This window comes from Pyxicephalus adspersus, chromosome 6 (assembly GCF_032062135.1).
Source record: "Pyxicephalus adspersus chromosome 6, UCB_Pads_2.0, whole genome shotgun sequence".
Taxonomy (NCBI): Eukaryota; Metazoa; Chordata; class Amphibia; order Anura; family Pyxicephalidae; genus Pyxicephalus; species Pyxicephalus adspersus.
In genome coordinates this window covers 12,831,685-12,850,822 of record NC_092863.1, presented here as the reverse complement: position 1 = coordinate 12,850,822, position 19,138 = coordinate 12,831,685, and the positions used below count along the sequence as shown (strand labels likewise).

Here is a 19,138-nt window from a genome sequence, read left to right as displayed (position 1 = left end):
ATAATATCTGTGCTGAAAATGACAATGTCAAACTTCCCTGCTTAAATGTTGAAAACAAATGTACGGTGCTGACATGGTCTTTGCCAAAAAGTGGTTAATATGGTATGTGCAGTGACATGGTCATGGAAAATGAATTGTTTCAATATGTTTTGTTGGCAATTGGTTCCGTGATAACACTAAAGGGATTATCTTTGGAAACAATGTCATTAGAAAAGTCTCTCGGGAGATCTGAAAAGTTTCATCTGCTGCTTTATTCTTTTCTCTGAATAAGGCTGGGTAGGATGAAGATAACCCAGTGACCTAATTACTTTCTCAAAGGAGATTAGAAGGAGACTACTATGCAATAACAAAAATCTCTTGTGATGTTTAGACCGGAAAAATTGACCATAGACCTTAAAATGTGAGGAAAGAGGTATTTGTACTTTACTGTGGTACTATTTCAAAAACCCTATTTCTGTGTATAATATATTTATTTTGATAGGCTAAATGTGCTCACAGCCAAAAGCTTAATTTATTAAATAAAACATTTAGAGCTCCCTATTATAAAACCGGGAATCTGACTTTCCATCATACATTCCCTGTTAGAAATAAATGACTGCCATTGAAACACATTGGTCTGGAAGATTCCTAGCAGGGAATATATGAGAGAATGTCAGATTCACTGCTTTATAAATTGAGTCCTGAAAAATAGGTAAATTACGACTCGGCAAACGTTTCAACCATGCCCTAAATCCAACTAACCGCTACAGAGTATTACACATATCTATTGGCAGCAGCAATTTGAAGGGTGTGTTTCATTTGCATTAAATAAACCAAACATGTAACAGTAAAAATGTTACAAACATGTAAAAGTAACAATTACTATAGAATGGACTGATCTGACCCACAGTGAATATTCTTTTTGTAACATCCCACCCTATCCAATAAGGAACACTAAAGGGTTCAAGTATAAAGAAGTGATTTGGTTGTCATCTAGTGCAAACTGACCTCAATGAGAATTGCTTTGGTAAAATAGACAGGAGTCCCAAGGCCAAGCATGAGCTTAGAGCACTTCATGATTTCAGGAGATAGTTCACAGGTTGCTTGACCAGCTTTCCTACAATCACATAGCTCCCTTATCTTAATTGGAGAGAATACTGTGTAAGGCTTTGTTGCCCAAACACAATTGGACGGGTCAGGGTTCACAAGTAATGGCAGGGTAACAGGATATAGTTCTATTTACTCTTCCTTTTACATAGACCTCTTGGTGAAAAGAAACACAATTAGAAATAATACAACTATTTGCCATCCTGGTTTATAAGAAATTTCGGTGAGAGTGAACTTACTGGGCCCTGTAAAGGAATCTAAATCAGAAGAACCCACATCTTCTAAGATTATGGTTTCTCTCTGGAAGGCCCAGTGGTATCAACCTCCACTACAAGTAGTGACCAAAAAGTTAGGGTATAAGGCAAGTTTCTTTTTTTCTTTTTTTACCCCACTTAATTTAACACTGGTTTTGAGACATTTTTGTATTAGGCCATCCTCACCCTGAAACACAGCAGAACAAACACTTTTATCTGTTCCAAATATCAACCATTGTCCAGATGTTTTGGCAGGTGGTTGCTGCAATCCAGTGGCATTGGAGGTTCTTGGGAGTAGTGCAGCGGTCAGCTGCTCCAACAAAGTCTCACAGCGGCGGATAAAGTAAAAGTTCTCATCACATTGATAGGTAGAGATAGCAGTGGATGTGCTGTTGGATGCAGATGGGACCAACAGACACCTTAGAGTGCCCAGATTAAACAGCCGGCGTCGGGACACCCATATCCATTGCTGTGCAGGTGAGCTGGAGACACACGGCCTTGTTATTTGAACTGTGCCTTCCTGAGCTTCCAGACATCCTTCAACATCAGGACTATACACCAGGAATGGTTCTGGGTCTAAAAAAAAAAATATATGTTTTAACACTATGAATGTATTGGAATAATAAGTAGCAATAGAAAATCACAACAAAACTACAGAAAGGAGATAATAATGAAATGTGATAAAAAAAATGAAAATTAACTTTGTCAGTGGACTTGGATCAAACTTAAACAGAATACCATTAGTTCAGCTGGGAGTTCCCATCTAGAAAGTTGTCCTTGGAACAGGTGTCCCCATTAGAAGATTTCCCAGAATGTTTTACTTATATTAATTGTGATTTATTGGGTTCTGTAGCCTCCAAACATAACCAAAGCATATGAAAGTCTAATTTGAGGAGAAGCATTCTCCCAAATGTAGCTATTCTGTGGCAATCCCATATTAAATGTCAGAAGGCAGTTCCCAAAGTGTGGCATCTGGAACATAAGGGTGAGTCTGGCAGGCCAGCTCTGTGTAGCGTTGTGGAAGAAATATATTCTTGGTGAATTAAATACAGTTGAGAATGTTCACTGCTGGGGATACAGCCAGGGGAGTTCCTGGACTTCTTCCCATAACTCTTCATCAACAGGCCAACTAATCTTACCATAGAGCCAAATTTTATTTTTTCACATTTTACTTATGAAATATTTGCTATAATAAAGCAAATCTGTAATGGCTACCATTAATGACCACTTTTTGTAAGAATGTTAATTGCTTTGCTGCTATACTGATCATCTTGTTTTTACTGGGAATAAACTACCTAGAGGAAGGTTTGCAGATAAGTGTTCTTGACCTTTCTCTGTTTTATTTTTAATATGGTCAATATCCCAAATGGGCACATTTAACTCACTTGTCATGAGGCCATTGGGACAGAAACTGGCAACAATAGTGAACAACAAACACATTTGTCTGTGGGTTCAATTTTGAACAGTCCAGCTCTTACAATTGTACAACCCCTTTGATCCAGAACTATTGGCTTTTTAAATGTTTTCACAATTAAGATATGATAGTAATACATGTATGTGGCTTTCTTTAGGTAATATTGTCATGTAAAAATTTTGTGCAATCCAAAGACTTGAAAGGAAGAAAGAAAATGCTTTTTTATTCTACTTTGATCAGTGTTTGTAAAAAAAAAGTGTTACTGTAAATAACAAGTATAAATTGTATTTTATGAAATGTCCTTTTTAAAATGCTTCGTGTACATCAATTGTGTTATGGAGCATGTCATTTTGGGTGATAGGACTGCCTGATCCCTTACATTTCAATGATAGATACATATAAATATATTATATATATATATATATATATGTCATCCAATGATTCAAAACCCAATCTATCGCATGTGCAGATAATATTGAATTTTTTTTTATTACTACGACTATTATAATTCCATTGCCAAAACGAAAAAAAAAGTAGATTAACAGCGAATGACGAACCCTCTAATTCTCACATGGCCGCATCCCTACTTTAACTAGTAATAGGACTTTGAGGGTTTAGATCCATAAATGGGACTTTATAGGCCAACCATATCTAATTTCCACATGTGTATCAAAAAACATTACTTTTATTAAATGACATTAGGAACATAACATTTAAAACCCATTACAATGTTCAACAAACGTAATCACATATTCCTGTCTGGGTTGCCTAATCCTAGGGGCATACCCTGCTGATTTTCGACGTGTTTCACGGAATCAATCCGCTTTTTCAGGAAAGCGAGACAGAAATATCCGATTCCTGTGGCACATAAATCCCACCTCAATAGATGGGTGGTGCGGACAAGGACAGCAATAACGTGGACTCAAATCCTTTATATATACTTTCTTCAATTCAGTTTCTTGGTAGTAGGAGCTTAGTTAGCACCATTATCCCAGTTTTCAAGAATGTTTTGCTTTTAATTCCATCAAATATTGCTTTTTGTGGTCAGCTAATCATTTAATTCGGCCTCCATTCAATTTCAATCCCACTGCTGCTTTGGTGTGCCCACATATGGAGTCCCCACATGGGAAGGAAAAAACGGGAAAAAAGTCTACACCGTGCAAAAATATCTCCTTTCTTTTTTTTTTTTTTTTTTTTGTCTGAGTCATATAAATGGTTTTTCCAGTTCTATACTGAATCAGTGTTTATATTGCTATATAAGATGGTATTGATGATGCAACTTTTGTTTGTTTTGTACATTTGGCTATCCTGTTTAGCAATCTGAAATTCAGGAAAGAAATACACTCACAGCTGTATATATGCTAATGATCTGGTATTTTGTTCAGCCAATTCTGCGATCCAGGCACTACTGCCATAAAGAACATTTACGTTCCCCTACATTTTAGTGCAATTAAAGCTAGGGCCACATAAAAGAAAAATAAAATAAAAAATTCTGTTTATCCACATTCCTAAGCAATCTATACATTTATTTTTTTAATATTGTGTTCTAATACCAATACCTTATAGTTACATATTGATCAATATCCCAGTACTCTGATCTTCAGCATAGATTTGTAGCAGTGGGCATGTGAAATGGGCATTTTTTTAAATTACATTTTCAGGAATAAACGTCACCCAATCTGTTGCCTGCGCAATGCGAGTTTGGGGGACATTAGAAGAACCAATGGATTAATATTAATAATAAACAGTATTTTTATATAGCGCCAACATATTAACAGAGCAGTACAAATAAAAAGGGGTTGCAAATGACAGATACAAACAATGACACAGGAGGAGGAGACTTCAATTGGTGGACATTGTGTTGGATTAATTTGCTTCCCCCTTAAAAATTGACCTTGGACTCCTTTGAAGGACAGCTAGTGACATGACTATAAACTTTGTAAAGCCCAGTTGGTGCTATACGAGGGGGTGCTGAGAAGTTCCTGTCTTTGCCCCCTTCCAGATGAAATAGAAAAATGAGTGTGGGGGCATATGACGGGCTAATATCTTAGTATGTAACTGTGCAACTATCAGGTATTTGCGATTCTTAAAACTGTTTTTTCTTTTAGCGAGAAGCTGTGATGGCAGAGGCACAAGCAAGTTTCACGTTGTTGGAGTTACGGGTCGTCATGAAGTTTTTGTTTCTCCAGGGAAAATCAGCAAAAGGACCGGCTTGGTATTTTGTAGGTAGACTACCTACCTCAGGGCTCTAGTAGCACCGGACAGTATTATGCTAACCTCCCGTACCAGCTGAACGAGGCAATTAGGATGAAACGCCGTGGAAAGTTGGCCAAAGGGATTCTTTTTTTTTTTTTTGCAGGACAATGCACATGTGCACACATGCACCATTGTGGCTGCCAAATTAAAAACCCAGAGTTTCCAATTGGTCCACCATCCCCCCTATTTACCTGACCTGGCCTCTTCGGACTATTATCTGTTCCCGAATTTGAAGAAACACCTGAAGGGGAAACGTTTTGAGGACATTTCTGACATCAGGGTGGAATATGTTGAAAAAATGTGTTATTTCATAACTCTGGCTCTCTTCTTTCTGGGCAAAGCCAGGAACTTCTCAGCACCCCCTCGTATATAAATCCAAATAGTTGATAATTAGTGAATACACAGTTAAATTAAGTTGTGATTTATATCTGCCTGAAGTTCAGCTTTAACATGAAAATCAAATGTGTAACTTTAAAACACATTAAGCTATGTCTTACCAGTCCTTCCCATCATGAAATGGCTATCAACATTGCTGTCACACCTATACAGTGCATGACATTTACTGACTACTGATTATCTTAGCATTAGGCAGGCCCAGGTTCTCCCTGGGATGTCTGGGCTAAATGTGTTAATTTGCATTCTAGCAACCTTTCCTTTGGAAAAAAGATAAATGTTTGCAGTATCTAACTTGGAAATCTAAATTTCAGCCTTTAGAACTCTAGAAATGTTTTCATTCTGATTCAATCATTTTTTTTTTTTTCTGTTACCTTAAATATTTAGTGGACACCAAGCTTCTTGGTGAGTTCATACGGGTCATGGTGATTTAATTTAAGGCACAACGGGAAACCAAAAACCAAAGATGAGTTATAACAGCAGAGTTTAAATATACTCCTACAGGAAATGGTTCCCTGAGACCTTTTTGGATAACCAGCAAGCAATAAGTCCTGGGAAATGGGAGGATATAGGTAAAGTAAAGCATCAAGAGCATGCTATATAATATTGCAAGCATTTTTTCTTTCATTACCGTTGTGTTGTGAGTTTCGCAAATGCAACCCCTTTACCATTATGTACATTTATCTCTCCTTCAGGCACAGAACCAACCTTGCAACACAACCCATCAGGCGGTTATTAATATGGAACATAAGATCTGGAGGTATGGCCTCATTGGAACTGGTAACACTACACTGAAACACCAAAATGGGAATATGTTCACCAATTTATTATGCCCAACAACTTTTCTTAAGGTACCACTTTTAAAATGTATACTTGCCTATGCAAAGTATTATTCCTAGTAATATGAATATACTGTTTACCTCCTCTATTCACTACCTCCTATCTCACCTTCCTCTAAACAAGCTCAAACATCAATGACAATTACTATTTACTTCACTTCATAAAATATGTTCTAAAAGTGTGTTTTTTGTTAAATGATCACAATACGCATCACATTTTGTTTTCAACACATGTACTAACCAATATATCACACCCTAGACTATATGAATGGTTGCCAACTACCCCTTCTCTAAAATTTCTGAAACCCTCTTGGGTTTTTAAGACATTGAATGTGTGGCCTCAAAAATCCCGTCCATTCTTGTTCTAACTATAATTGTTTACCCAAACCAAGTGAAAAAAATCCTGAGTTTTTTTTTTTTTTAAACTCCACTTTAAAAAGCTTCCATTGTGGGTGCCAAAATTTTTTTTCTTCTACTAATCCTGTTTTTAATCTTCAACCAGGCGCAGAAGTTCATTTAGTCCTGGAAGCTGATTGGGGGAATCCAAGATGCTCCAGGTACACAAAGGTAAACGAAGAATGCAATCAGTCAGGTAAGTGTGTTCCTATGATCCCTGTCTGATCACACATTTTTAAAGCCACTTTACGTGTTAAAGTCTGCTTCACAGATATAAGTAAGTCAGAAGTAAGGGAAACTTAAAAACCTTTAGGTTACCTTGTTTTCAACAGCAAAATCAAAGCTTTACCACCACCTGTGCTGGATTAAATAACCTAAAAAAGACAAAAGCTAAAGACTACTCACTTTGGTTTGATTCTAAGCATTATTTAACGAGAACGGATTCTAAAATCTACTTGAATGTACTTGGGTATGATATTAAAATGGCAAAAAACATTAACAGTGATATATCAAATTCCAAATACAGTAAAATTTACCTTGAACCTCAAGCAAGCTCCTATATGCACATGCAATAGTTTATCTTCTGAAAGAGTTGTAATCCTGTTCAGCCAATCTTTGGTTAAAAACACTTCCCTGTCACACCTCACAGTTTGGAAATTGATTAAATCCTTTCCGTTTTCATCTCATATCATTTCAAATATGAACAATAATGTTTTGGTTTCAATTACCTAATTTATTTTTTTTTTTAAAAATGGCCATGGTTATCGCAAAAAAAAAAAAAAATGTTAAAAATACGGACACGTCTGGTAGATAACTGTAGGATGAAGGATTTGAAAAGGCTTGGACAAAGTCGCACCCAGCTTGGAGAGAAGTACAGAACACAGCCACTATTATATCATGACTGACCACAGTGCTGACCCTCCAGGGAGCTTTCAAAAACCTTGGCTGTGTTTAGCAGGGCCTGAGGGCGGAGACAGAAGAAGGTCAAGAGCCTTATGTGTTGCTGAACATGAGAGCAGTCTATTAAATGTCTTTGCTGTTAACTCATTCAGTTCCATCCAATATTTTTCAGCGCAGTGAGAATAAATAATTATTCTTCAGGGAAAATGCACACAGTTGGGTCAAGAGGATAATCTTATATGGATAGTGTGTGTTATACCAATTCACCCAAGGTATAGTACGTACCAGTTGATCCACTACTGATATCCATTTGTGGGTTTCTATGAAAGCTCTAGGGATGCAAAGGAACTCACTTTTCCCATTCGAAGTTAAGTCTCATAGTAGCCCATAGTATGACTAGATCTATACTAAGGTTCCAAGTGCTATGTCTGCCCTGTTTTGAGACCACTAACCTAACAAATCTATGGTGCTTGGGCATCATATGACCTCCAACCAGCATGAAGTGGTAAGGCTTGAGCACCTATTAAGTCTCTAAAATTGCAATGTGAGGGAGGAGGTGCTATCCTATACTTACTGCTCACAAGCTCTTTATCTACATCCTACACAAAACCTTTACAGGGTTCCACTCTAGAGGCACAGGAGTTGGTAGAAATAAGTTTTATATGGGTATTTTTAATATTATTACACAGTATTTATATAGTGCCAACATATAACGCAGCACTGTACAAAGTCCATATCACTAGCTGTCCCTCACAGGAGCTCACAATCCAATGTCCTACAATAGTTATATGTCTTCAATACAGTATAAGGTCAATTTTGTGGGGAAGCTAATTAACCTAACACGGGGAGAACCAGCAAACTCCATGCAGATAGTGCCCTGGCCGATATTCCAACCTGGTACCTAGCCCTGCAAAGGCCAGAATGCTACCTCTGAGCCACCGTGCTGCCCATGGGAGGTAAAGCTGTTTTCCTGCCATAAATCAAAGAAAAATATGGCAGAGTCTATTTAAAATGTATATATCCAAATAATGCCATACATGGAACCTGTAGAGAAAGAAAAATGAAAGCTGTAATTGGTAACAGATCCTAAATTGCCTAGTAATTCACTGTCTAAAAAATACAGTATAAGAACTTCAAAGTTTCTTCTTCTTCTAGGATGAACTTGAAAATCTTCCCCAACTGCCCTCCATCTTTAGCATTCTTGGTGCAATGCAGAAAGTTTCATGGGCCTGCTTTCCTGGCCATGCCATCTTGTCCTGCTACTTCCCCTTAGGTCACTTATGTTATGTATACCAACCTAACTGTCACGCTATGATCTTCTCTGTATATTCTCATATAACCTTAATGGTCTCTTGGCTCTGAAGGTACAGCATAGCTGGAGCTTTCATCTTTATCCCTTCTTTCCCACTCTGTGGGCTATTGATCTAGAACAAGCATGATATGCATGAAGTTTTGTGGCTCATTTAGACATAAAGCCGACTTTATACCATTAATGATAACTCATATGCTTTTTTTGTTACCCAAGTTTGCTCCTCATGCTCTCTTTTAAATAATCCCAACCAACTTTGTTTGGTGAGCAGCTCTGTGTGGGTGATTGTTCATTTTTTTTATTATTAGATACATTCCACAAAGAGTGAAAGAGTGACTAAGACAAGCTGCAGCAATTTTCAGCAGAATTCTAGACAGAAAGCCAGCTGTGTGTAGAAACATATATCCCTTAAAATGTTTATCACAAATGTCTTCTGTCCTACAAAAGTTATAAATCTGTTCTGTATTTATGAACCCATAGCCTACACCCGGTGGATTCAATTACCATGTGGGGTGAATTTTGAAAACTCAGAGGGCTTCTTCCCTGGGAATATGTAGTATTTTCTTTGTGTTTATTTATAAAGTGCCAACATGTTATAAAGCGGTTTAGGGAGAACATTGAATCATTCATATGAACATTCCCTGAAGGAGTTTACAATCTAGTGTCTCTACCACAGTCATACAGACACACTGTTTGCCAGCATTAGGGTCAGTTTTGAGTAGAAGGCAGTAAACCTATCAGTATGATTTGTGCAAGGAAACTACAGTCAACTTGGGAAAACAAGGTGACAATATACAAACACCATGCAGATTGCCTGTAGTAGGAACTATCAAAGCCCTGCTGAACTAGAAAAATAACCTCTAAGGACCATAGGTATTAAGGTGTTAGATTTACTAGAAAGATACAGGCTGTTCACTTAGCAAAGTGAACTATCACCTTGTAAGGGAATTTTCACTTCACTAGGTGAATAAATTGAAGCTTTGGAACTACAACCATCCAATTATGTGCAAGCAAACTTTTATATCTATTAATTACCTCGAACCCTTTTTCTTGATTGTTGTTTTCCACTTCATCAGTACTATAGTTCAATGATGGATCAAATAAGGCACAATTTAGGTGGTTTTAAAAAAGGGAAAACTTGGCAATTAGCCAAGGCTCCTACCTTCTACAGGGCACAAAATGTCAGGAAATTTAAGGAGGTAGAATGTTGTGTTGTGAGCCCCACTTTATAATTTAACAGGGCCCCATTTAGTCTAAAATCATTCTATGGGTGGGGATAAGGACTGAATGGACAAGACTAATGCAATCTATTGTTTTCCACAGCAGTGGTCAGCCATTCATAAACATGACACCATTTCCTGTTCAAGCTATAAACTGTATAAATTAGGCTGCCATTTCATTTTTACAACCATTTTTCGCAAAGTGGCCAATGTACAGCCTGATATCCGAGCCATCTGCTCTATAACCATATGAACTTCCACTTTATCCAATACACAGGCCATGGGAAAAAACAAATATATCTTACAGCTTACCAGTACTCAGATGTGGTTATTGCATTCATTTTCTGTTTTTTAATTGTTTTTGTTCCTGTTTGGATCTCCTGTACATAATGAGAAGCAGCATGCTCACTATAACAGAGAAAATTATGGAACTCTCATCTCTTCTGCCTTTCACTATAACATAAAAAATACTTGGGAATCAATGAAAATGATAATGGTCAGGACAGGCAGACAGCACAGGTTTTCTCCTCCTATATTTTCTAACCTGAGGTGCATGGAGCATGCACTGTCCCGCTGTAACCCGCACATGTGCAGCAGAACAAACAAGTTGACAGTGTAATGCGCTGATGATACCAGCGCTTGTTTTGCCCATAGGGAATTGTTTGCCCATTGTTGGTTTTTCAACCAGGGTTCCTCCAGCAATAAGCATTTTCTGACTCTCAGGTCAGTATACCTGACCCCAATGATCTTTTTGGCTATCTATAAGGGTGGCATTCTTCCCACTGACTAGCAATGTAAGTGGCATTCTTCCCACTGACTACCACACTAATGTGCTGTGAGCTGTGGATATTGTAATTAAAGCAGGGGTTTCCTGAAGATGTGAAAACCATATTAAGAGTTCCTCTGCATTCCACTGCATATTGTTATTGTTTGGGGAAGTTCTTGCAGTGAAACATTTTTAAATCTAGATATTTTTTAAAAGAGGAAATGTATGAGTCCATAGTCTGTGGGATACATCTTGCAACCAGTCTACATGATTATGCAAGTCATGGCATCTTTGAAGGAAGTTATTTTCATTGCATATATATCTGTTTAACATTTACATCTTGTAGGTATGTTAAAAATTCTGCTTTGGAAATGTTTTCATCACAGTGGTCCATTAGGTGCTTTACACAAACCTAAAAATTGTGTTTACCTACAATCAAGTTTGGTTCTGCAGAAACACATAATGAGTTGACATGGTAAACAATTGCTGGAGCTTTAGCTGACCCTTTAATTAATCTAAGGACTGTAGTAAACAAACACAATTAGTGGTGATGATCAAACACACGTCCAATTGACCTGTGGGCTTGTAATGCTGGCCATACATAGGTTGGGTTTTTCTGTTCACTCAAGTGGTCCATTTGATTGTTTCATCAAATCATTTGCAAATTTCTTTTACATTTCTGAATTTGTCTGACCAAAAAGGATTGATGTTAAATGCACAATCAAAAATTTGAGGCTGCATATGTACATTTGACTTCACAGTGTAATTCCCCTGTAGGATAATATATCATCTGGAGTGTGTGATTGTATGACTGACAAGCTTTCAATCGATGATTGACATTTCTTTTGAACAAGTAGATCAAATTGAAAACTGACTAAACTAAAGTTAACTTGTGTATGACTATCTTTTAATAGATAGATGACTGGCTTTAGATTTAGTTCATAGCTGCAAGAATTTACAAGGACATCCTGTGACATCTGTGGCTAACTAGATGAAGATGTAAATTGCTAAATTATAAGATCATGAATCAATTATTTTGCTGTACTGTTCAAGAAGAGTTGGCACCTAAAACTTGACAATTGTCAAGAGTAAAAGTAGTTTTTAAAGAACAATTTCATTTTTTGTGACCCCTAATACCTATTTGGTACACGGTTGGCAGTCCATTTTTGAACAATGTTTGCATCATTCTGCCATTTTTTTGTACATCCAATCTGTTCTATATATACTGTATGTATATGTGTGTGTATGTATGTGTGTTTATGTATGTATGTATGTATGTATGTATATATAAATAAAAATTAAAGTGTGACTATTTAAAACCCTTGTGTTTACAAACACAGAACTTCCTGCCCCAGTCAGTGACAAGTAAATGCTTGTCATTGGATAGAAGGAGATTATGCCAGCTGTAGCTCAGTTTGAAGTTCTGCTCATGTCATCTGTCTCTAATTCTTACTGTCTGCATTTCATCAAGCTCAGCAGAAAAACTTAACCCCCCCACATGTCTATCCAATATATGGTGAAATCACAAGGGCCTTTGAACTGAGTTAGAGCCAAATTCAATGTGACAAGGAATTTCATAACATTACGAAAGAAATTATAACGTTGTAAATTTAGAAATTTCAGCCATATTATTTTTACATATGCACACTTGTTTTATGCTCAAATTCATATTTCTTTACATGAGATTTTATTTTTAAATTAACTTTCATCATAATTGCTACGCTATAATTCCCTTTGCAGAGTGATTACTCACTCTGCTAAATGAACAGCCTAAATTTCATTTGTAAATGGACTCCTAATCTGAAATTAATAATAATAATAATAATAATGAATAAATGGTAGTAAATAGTAAAACAAAATATATCTCAACCCAATCCGTAAAATCTCATATATGATCCAAAGTGAGGAAACGGCAACAAAGACAAAAATAAAATGTCCCTTTTACCTTAAGCAGGGTAATGCAAGAACCCCAGATAAAATTTTGTTGTTGCCTATTGCAATTTTTGCTCACTACTTCTTTGGTACAACTTTGTTCCCAAAACAGAAAAGAATGGAAAATCTTTCTAAAGGGTCCATGATAGCAGGAAAACTTGGCAACCTTTACCCATTCTATTCAAAAGCTAAAAATTAAAAGTTTAGATACACTATAAAATACCACCAATTGATCTTGCCAAGAAGGTCCTTGGTTAGGCTATAACTGTATCATTGTCTGTCATTGTGTCATCTGCTCCCCCAGTGAAGACTAGACATGGTAATGCCGGAATACTTTGGCATGGTTTATTGTCTCACTATCAGAATGGTTCCAAAGAACCAGCAATGGCCCTTTTCACAGCAGGTGACAGTGAGCAGTTATGCCTGAAAGAGTGGCAACCCTATTAAGGCTTTTATAGCAAAGGTTTACTAATGGGCAGTCCTGTGCAACCTCCTAGATTGTAAGCTCTTCGGGGCAGTGTGTATTCATCTGTCATTTGCAACCCCTATTTAATGTACAGTGCTGTGTAATATGTTGGCACTATATAAATCCTATTTATTAATAATAATAATAATAATAATCATAATAACTTGTGGTGCATCTAAGAGTTCTTGCAGAACAAGAAGAACTTGGGGCAGTGGAGGTGAACCTTGGGCTTACAGTAAAGGGTGATGGGCACTGTGGCGGGAAGCTAGAACTCTATCCAAAAAAGTCAAAGTTGCTGATTTCAGTGAGCAATACCACATCTGCAAATGGCAATAAGTGGTAGGTAGAATGCAGAAAAAAGTTAGCTTCATCAACCCTCCAGTAGAGGTGGAAACCTAATAGGATGGAGGCGTAACACAAGCCCTATAATATTTTTTGCATGGGGTGCTCTGTATTACACATCAGTTACTGGACCAATAAAACTTCTATTGCTATGTAATGTCACACTTTTACTTGTGGAATCAAACAACAGACAAATGGTGTGCTGATATTTGGATTCTCACAGAGGTGACATACTGACACTTAGAGCTACGTCATGATATCCCAGTGACTTTCGCTACAGTTTACTACCTATTAAATATTTTTTATCCATTTAAGGAATTTAATGCCTACTGACAGCTTTGGTTTCAACAAAAACAGCTATAATAAAAGTAATAATAACATATTTATATTATGCTTCAAATAGGCACATTTGCCAGATAATGTAACATTGGAAGACAGTGCAGCAAAGTTATTTGTAAAAAAACAAAACACTTTTAGCAAAAAGAAATGCGTTCATATAGAGCAAAAATAGTAGTTAAAGGGAAATGGGTTTCAAAGGAACAATTGGAATAGTTAATTACATTTCCTCAGCTTTCTGATGACTTGGCAGATGCAGAATTTGGGCCCAGCCTTGCACACAGAACATTTTAAACATGGTAGAAAAAGAAAAAAAAGATACAAACTTTCTGCTTACTTTAGAAAACTGCTTGTCAGTCCTCATAAACGCACACCTAAACAAAAGTTGTTTAGCTGATATAGCTAGGCTTGTTATTGAAGAGAAGTTTATTTGTTTAGATCTTAGGTGGCGCCATAAGATTCATTGTACAAAAATGTTACTTGTAGCACCAAATTATAACTTGAAGTATCCAAAAGTTTCTTCTACACCTCCCCCATTGTAAGGAACTTCACATCACATCTGCTTTCACTCAGTTCTACGCTCTTCTCACCCCCGTTTTCCTCCTCTCTGGTAGGCCACCTCAATACCCCCAAGCTCCCTCTTTAAAAGGCCAACTTCTGAACAGCATATTTAATGAAAAAGAACTACTCTAAAAGCCAACACAACCACATCACATTCCCAAAGCGGAACAGGGAAAGCAGTTTCAGAATTCATGGAACAATGAGCAGATCAGAAAAGTTATGAAGGCACCAGACAAGCATCAAGGTGCATCCCCTTACCTGTGTTGGCAATGGCAAACTGTAGATCAGTGATAAAGACCAAAAAGGTGCATTTTATAAAGAGGGAAAACCACTTAGAGATAACTAGATGCCGGCAACAGAGATACATTCTAATACTAAGCTCCAGCTTTCCTGCAGAAGGATGCAGGGGTGAGTGAGAAAGAGAGAGAGAAAGGGAGGGAGGAGGAAAAAGGGGAGGGCTAGGAGGACAGATTTAAAAAAAAAAAAAAAAAGTCTCTAGGTCTCAGCTTGTGGAGTGTTAAGTCAATGGGCTGGACCAGACATTACGTAAGGTAGTGTGAAAAACTGGGGAAAGATCTAAAAAAGAAAGCAAAAACTTTCAGCAACTTTTTGTTTTCTTTTACCTTGTTTTCACTCGATTGCAGAACAAAAGAAAATTTTAGATGTTACCTTATAAAAAAAAACTATAATTGGAATTTAGAAAAAGCTGAATTACATTTTAGGTGTTAGTTTGTCACTTCTTTACTGGTGTCTCCTCTTTCTCTCAAACCACAGAATCCTAATAGAGTTCACTGTACACTGAGGCACAGAACAGGGGTATGCAAAGAAAAATATTCAGCTCAATGTATGCCAGAAAGGATGCTGATTTGCAAAATTTTAAAAAAAGTATGTCTCCCTTAATTAGGACAGACTTGCAACAAGTGTGACTTATCATACAAGTTAATATTATTAAACTGTATTTATATAGCGCCAACATTATACAATACATTAATCAGGGGTTGCAAAGGTCAGACAGATACAAACAATGACACTGAAGAAGGAAAGGACGTTAAATTAAAATTTTACCCAAATGCCCCATCTTGTTAAAAAAAAAAAAAAAAAAAAAAGCCATCAAAGCCTCCATGTAAAACATAACCTAAAAAAATCCAGGTTTCTTTAATATAACCACATTTTGGGCTGACAATACTCAAGGCATTGTGTGCCAAACACCATAACATTGGCAGGTCCAAGTTAAAAAAAGGGTAAAGGTATAAAAACATTAGGTTAATTGGCTTCCACCTCCCCCAAAACATTGACCTTAGTTATATCAGTTATAGATAGATGCATATATATAAACCATTTTGTATTTTTTCAACCCTTTAGGCTCTGTCCTCATTTGCACATACACAGGGAGAATGGATGGCCCAAATCGTCCTCCTTGCCTAAAATAGATGCAATAGATTTGGTCATGCTCTTTGATGACCACATTTAACTGGTATTTGGGTACACTTGTGAATTTAAGTTTACACATATTACACATTACAATCTGACTGTTTGGTTACTATCAGGAGCAGAGTTTTGATTTGGTTTGGTAAGTTACATACACTCATGTGCTCTGAAGCATGCTATGTATGTGCATTGTACAATCAGCAATAAAACTGTATATCTTTGTACCTTCACATGAAGTGAAACTGGAAAATACAAAATACTTGATTGTCTTCCTCATTCACAGTAGCAATGCTTCAATCCCTAGTGAAGAGTATACCGTTCTTCAACACTGAGTACAGTTAATAAGCAGCAAGTGCCACATTCCTTAAAGTACTTGCATGCTAAATCTTTTATATATTTTCAAATATAATATATATTATTTATAGATCAGGGAAGACGTTATGTAACTCCTTTAGAGTCATATACCAACGAGACGAATATTTTAAAGATAATTTCTGGTATTTACTACTAATGGAAGATATATGAACCAGGGTGAGTATCTTGGCTTTCTGCTCAGCATCTATGGAGTAACCTAATTCTGCCTCCCATGTTTGGAGGTAGACGGGTGAATAATTCTCAGGAGCTCAGAATAAAGCAATAAAAAAAATGTGTCGGGTTGAACCCCACCCATCACATAGCAGTTCAGAAATAGTTTTTGTGCAAATGCTGCTGTGTTCGGAAGGGAGGGATATAGGGAAATGCGGAAGCTGTACTGATCTCCAAAAATCTAGTTTATAGGTGGAGGAGGCAGCCATCAACATCTCGCATGTTACCCACTGACCTGATGTACGTAGTGGTCCACTCTCCGAACCCCCTCTCTCGCAGCCTACAAAACTGCCTGTCCTCCATCCCTGGGGGGAAAAAAAGATTTCCTAAGACAGGCAGTAATGGTGGCGGTGACAATTTTGATTGAAACAAGGATTTCTTAAAATGCCCTCTACGTGGCATAAATTATAGTATGAGCTCTCTGCTGTGGCAGTGTCAATAGCCACGGGACAGACGTGAGAGGAGTGGAAGTAATCATATGGGAGGCTATGTAGTACTGATAGAGGTTGGGAACCCCCCTCCTTTTTAGCGCTTAATAGTGGGGCTAAGTAAGGCAGTGACCCTTTTTTACTCCAAATAAACCAAAATACCTTTGAATGTATGGATTTAAAGAATGAGCTGGATATAAAAATTGGCAGTGCCTATGTTAAGTTAAAATTCTCAGCAATATATTCATTTTAATAACCTGTATGTGACCGAATCACAAAAGGGTTAAGGAGGCCCACCTTCCGAGATCTTTTGTGATGGTGGCCAGGATTGGGGAAAATTTTAACGTAAGGAGCTAAAATAAATCTGTGGGGAGCTGGGTCCACAAGTATTTGATTACACTTTAGTCTGATTTGAAGGAGAAGGAGGGCATAATCTGTGTGCACAGAGCCTGGGGTAGAGAAACATTAGGGGCTGCAAACTTGGAATAAATATTTTAAAATTTGACAAGGAGCCACATTCCCTGATTGTATGTATCAAGATTGGGAGGGAGATTGCAGATTAGTGATAATAAACAGAAGATCATCTGCGTAGGCTGCTACCTTTTGCCCGGTTCCACCCAGTCTTGTTGTATTAATATTGCTTTTAAGGATGGACCCAGGTTTTTACATCAACCTACATAAATAAAATCCCTCAGCTCCCTCTCATTATTACTCGAAGTCCATAGCCAGAACGAACTCAAGCTGTGATATGACCACCTATAAATTTTACACCAAGCCCCTTGAGATGGTATTGCACTATTTTCTACAAATTTCTAAGACCAATCTTCTTTTCTTAAGTAGCAGCACTGTGTATAAACTAAAAGGAAATTATAATTTTTATTTTTGGAAGAACTCTAAAGCTGTCCTGCCTTTTCCCCTTAACTAGCTAACACCGAGGTATTGGATTATTGGTTAGCACTATCACATGGCTGGCAACTGTCCCTATGGTCTAGTACACATTGGACAGTTTTCTGATCAATCCAATAAAATCACTGGACCTGAAGTGAATCTCCCTCTGTTCTGTTGCTCATCCCTGTGCCATCCTAAAATCTAAAGAGCAGATAGTTGTCTTTAGATCGATTTGTTGATTGGGCTGGTTGGTGGAACATTAAATTGGTAGCAGATCTAATCTTGTGTAGTAAACTGGGGGTGACTGCCACTCTTTTTCCACCAAATCCATCTGTACATCTTTCTTTCTCAAAGGTCCATCCTTTTGGTCAGATGTGTTTTTTTTTAAGTTTTAAAAGAATTAGGTAATTAAGAAAATTAGAGGTATAAAAAAGCAGATTTAGTCAGTCAATTTTTGTGCATTCATGCATAATGATTTGTATTACTGGGGGCATGGCAGGGGCATGTCCTTTAAATATTTCCATGAAGTTTGCATATTTTCAAATCAAATGAGAAGCTGGTTTCTGCTTAAAGAAATTCTATATTAAGAGTAATACAAAATCTCCATTGCAGATCTCGCTCCTGAGAATGCTAGTTGCGAGTCATGTTTAACAAGGCATCAGAGGCTCTGACTTTCCTGATCTGTAAGCCTCTTTAATACTTTGGAAGTATTTGATAGTATTCTCGATTATTTAAGTATTTCCTTTTCACCAGGGCTGTGGAATTGGAGTCAGTAGCAATTATTGTATACCTGGAGTTAGTCTGCAAAAATATACTCTAACGCCACAGCCCTGCTTTAAATATCTCTCTTTTTCAGAATAAGACACTATTTGTTATCTGCCAAAGAAGCCGTTCCAGAAAACAATTTTACAATGTAAAAGTAATACGTTATGTATGGGAGAAGCCATTGTGCAAGAGAGGCGACCCTTGCTAGCCAGGCAGGAGCATAATTTCACTGCTCTACCAAAGTGCCGTATCTACATATTTGTGGTGTGCAGAGGATAAACCTCAGGCATGAAGAGATTGTTTTTTTTCTAAAGTTGTCTTTACTGTACAGCAAGCTGGCTAAACCCCCTACTGACTTTTTACAGGAAGCTCTGTCTCCCGTCTCTCCCTCCCCCCTCCATTTGGCTTCCTTCAAGGCATCAAATAATACTCTATTAGAACCAGATGGAGATTTGGGGATGGGGTGGGGAAAAGCAGACACTTCTGTAGCAAACTCTGCACTTTTCTAATTAATCCCCCCTCTCGGTTGTCAAGCGCACTATTACAGTGCAGTGGTATAAATTTTTAGAGCACG

At 37.4% G+C, this 19,138-nt stretch overlaps 1 protein-coding gene across 2 annotated transcripts in view; it reads right to left on the bottom strand.

The window, feature by feature from the left end:
• Window positions 1–14,880, bottom strand: part of MRC2 (mannose receptor C-type 2) — a 50,524-nt gene extending 35,644 nt beyond the window's left edge. Inside the window, exons 1-3 of one of the 2 annotated variants that reach the window (XM_072414604.1) lie at window positions 14,729–14,860; window positions 7,824–8,582; window positions 1,527–1,916 (exon numbers count right to left, since the gene is read on the bottom strand). In XM_072414604.1, coding sequence (XP_072270705.1) covers window positions 1,527–1,916; window positions 7,824–7,848 — 415 coding nt within the window. In that variant the 5' untranslated portion in view covers window positions 7,849–8,582; window positions 14,729–14,860. Of the gene's footprint in view, window positions 1–1,526; window positions 1,917–7,823; window positions 8,583–14,728 lie in introns of both variants that reach the window. The other variant, XM_072414603.1, reaches the window with a different exon arrangement.
• Window positions 14,881–19,138: the final 4,258 nt, after the last annotated feature.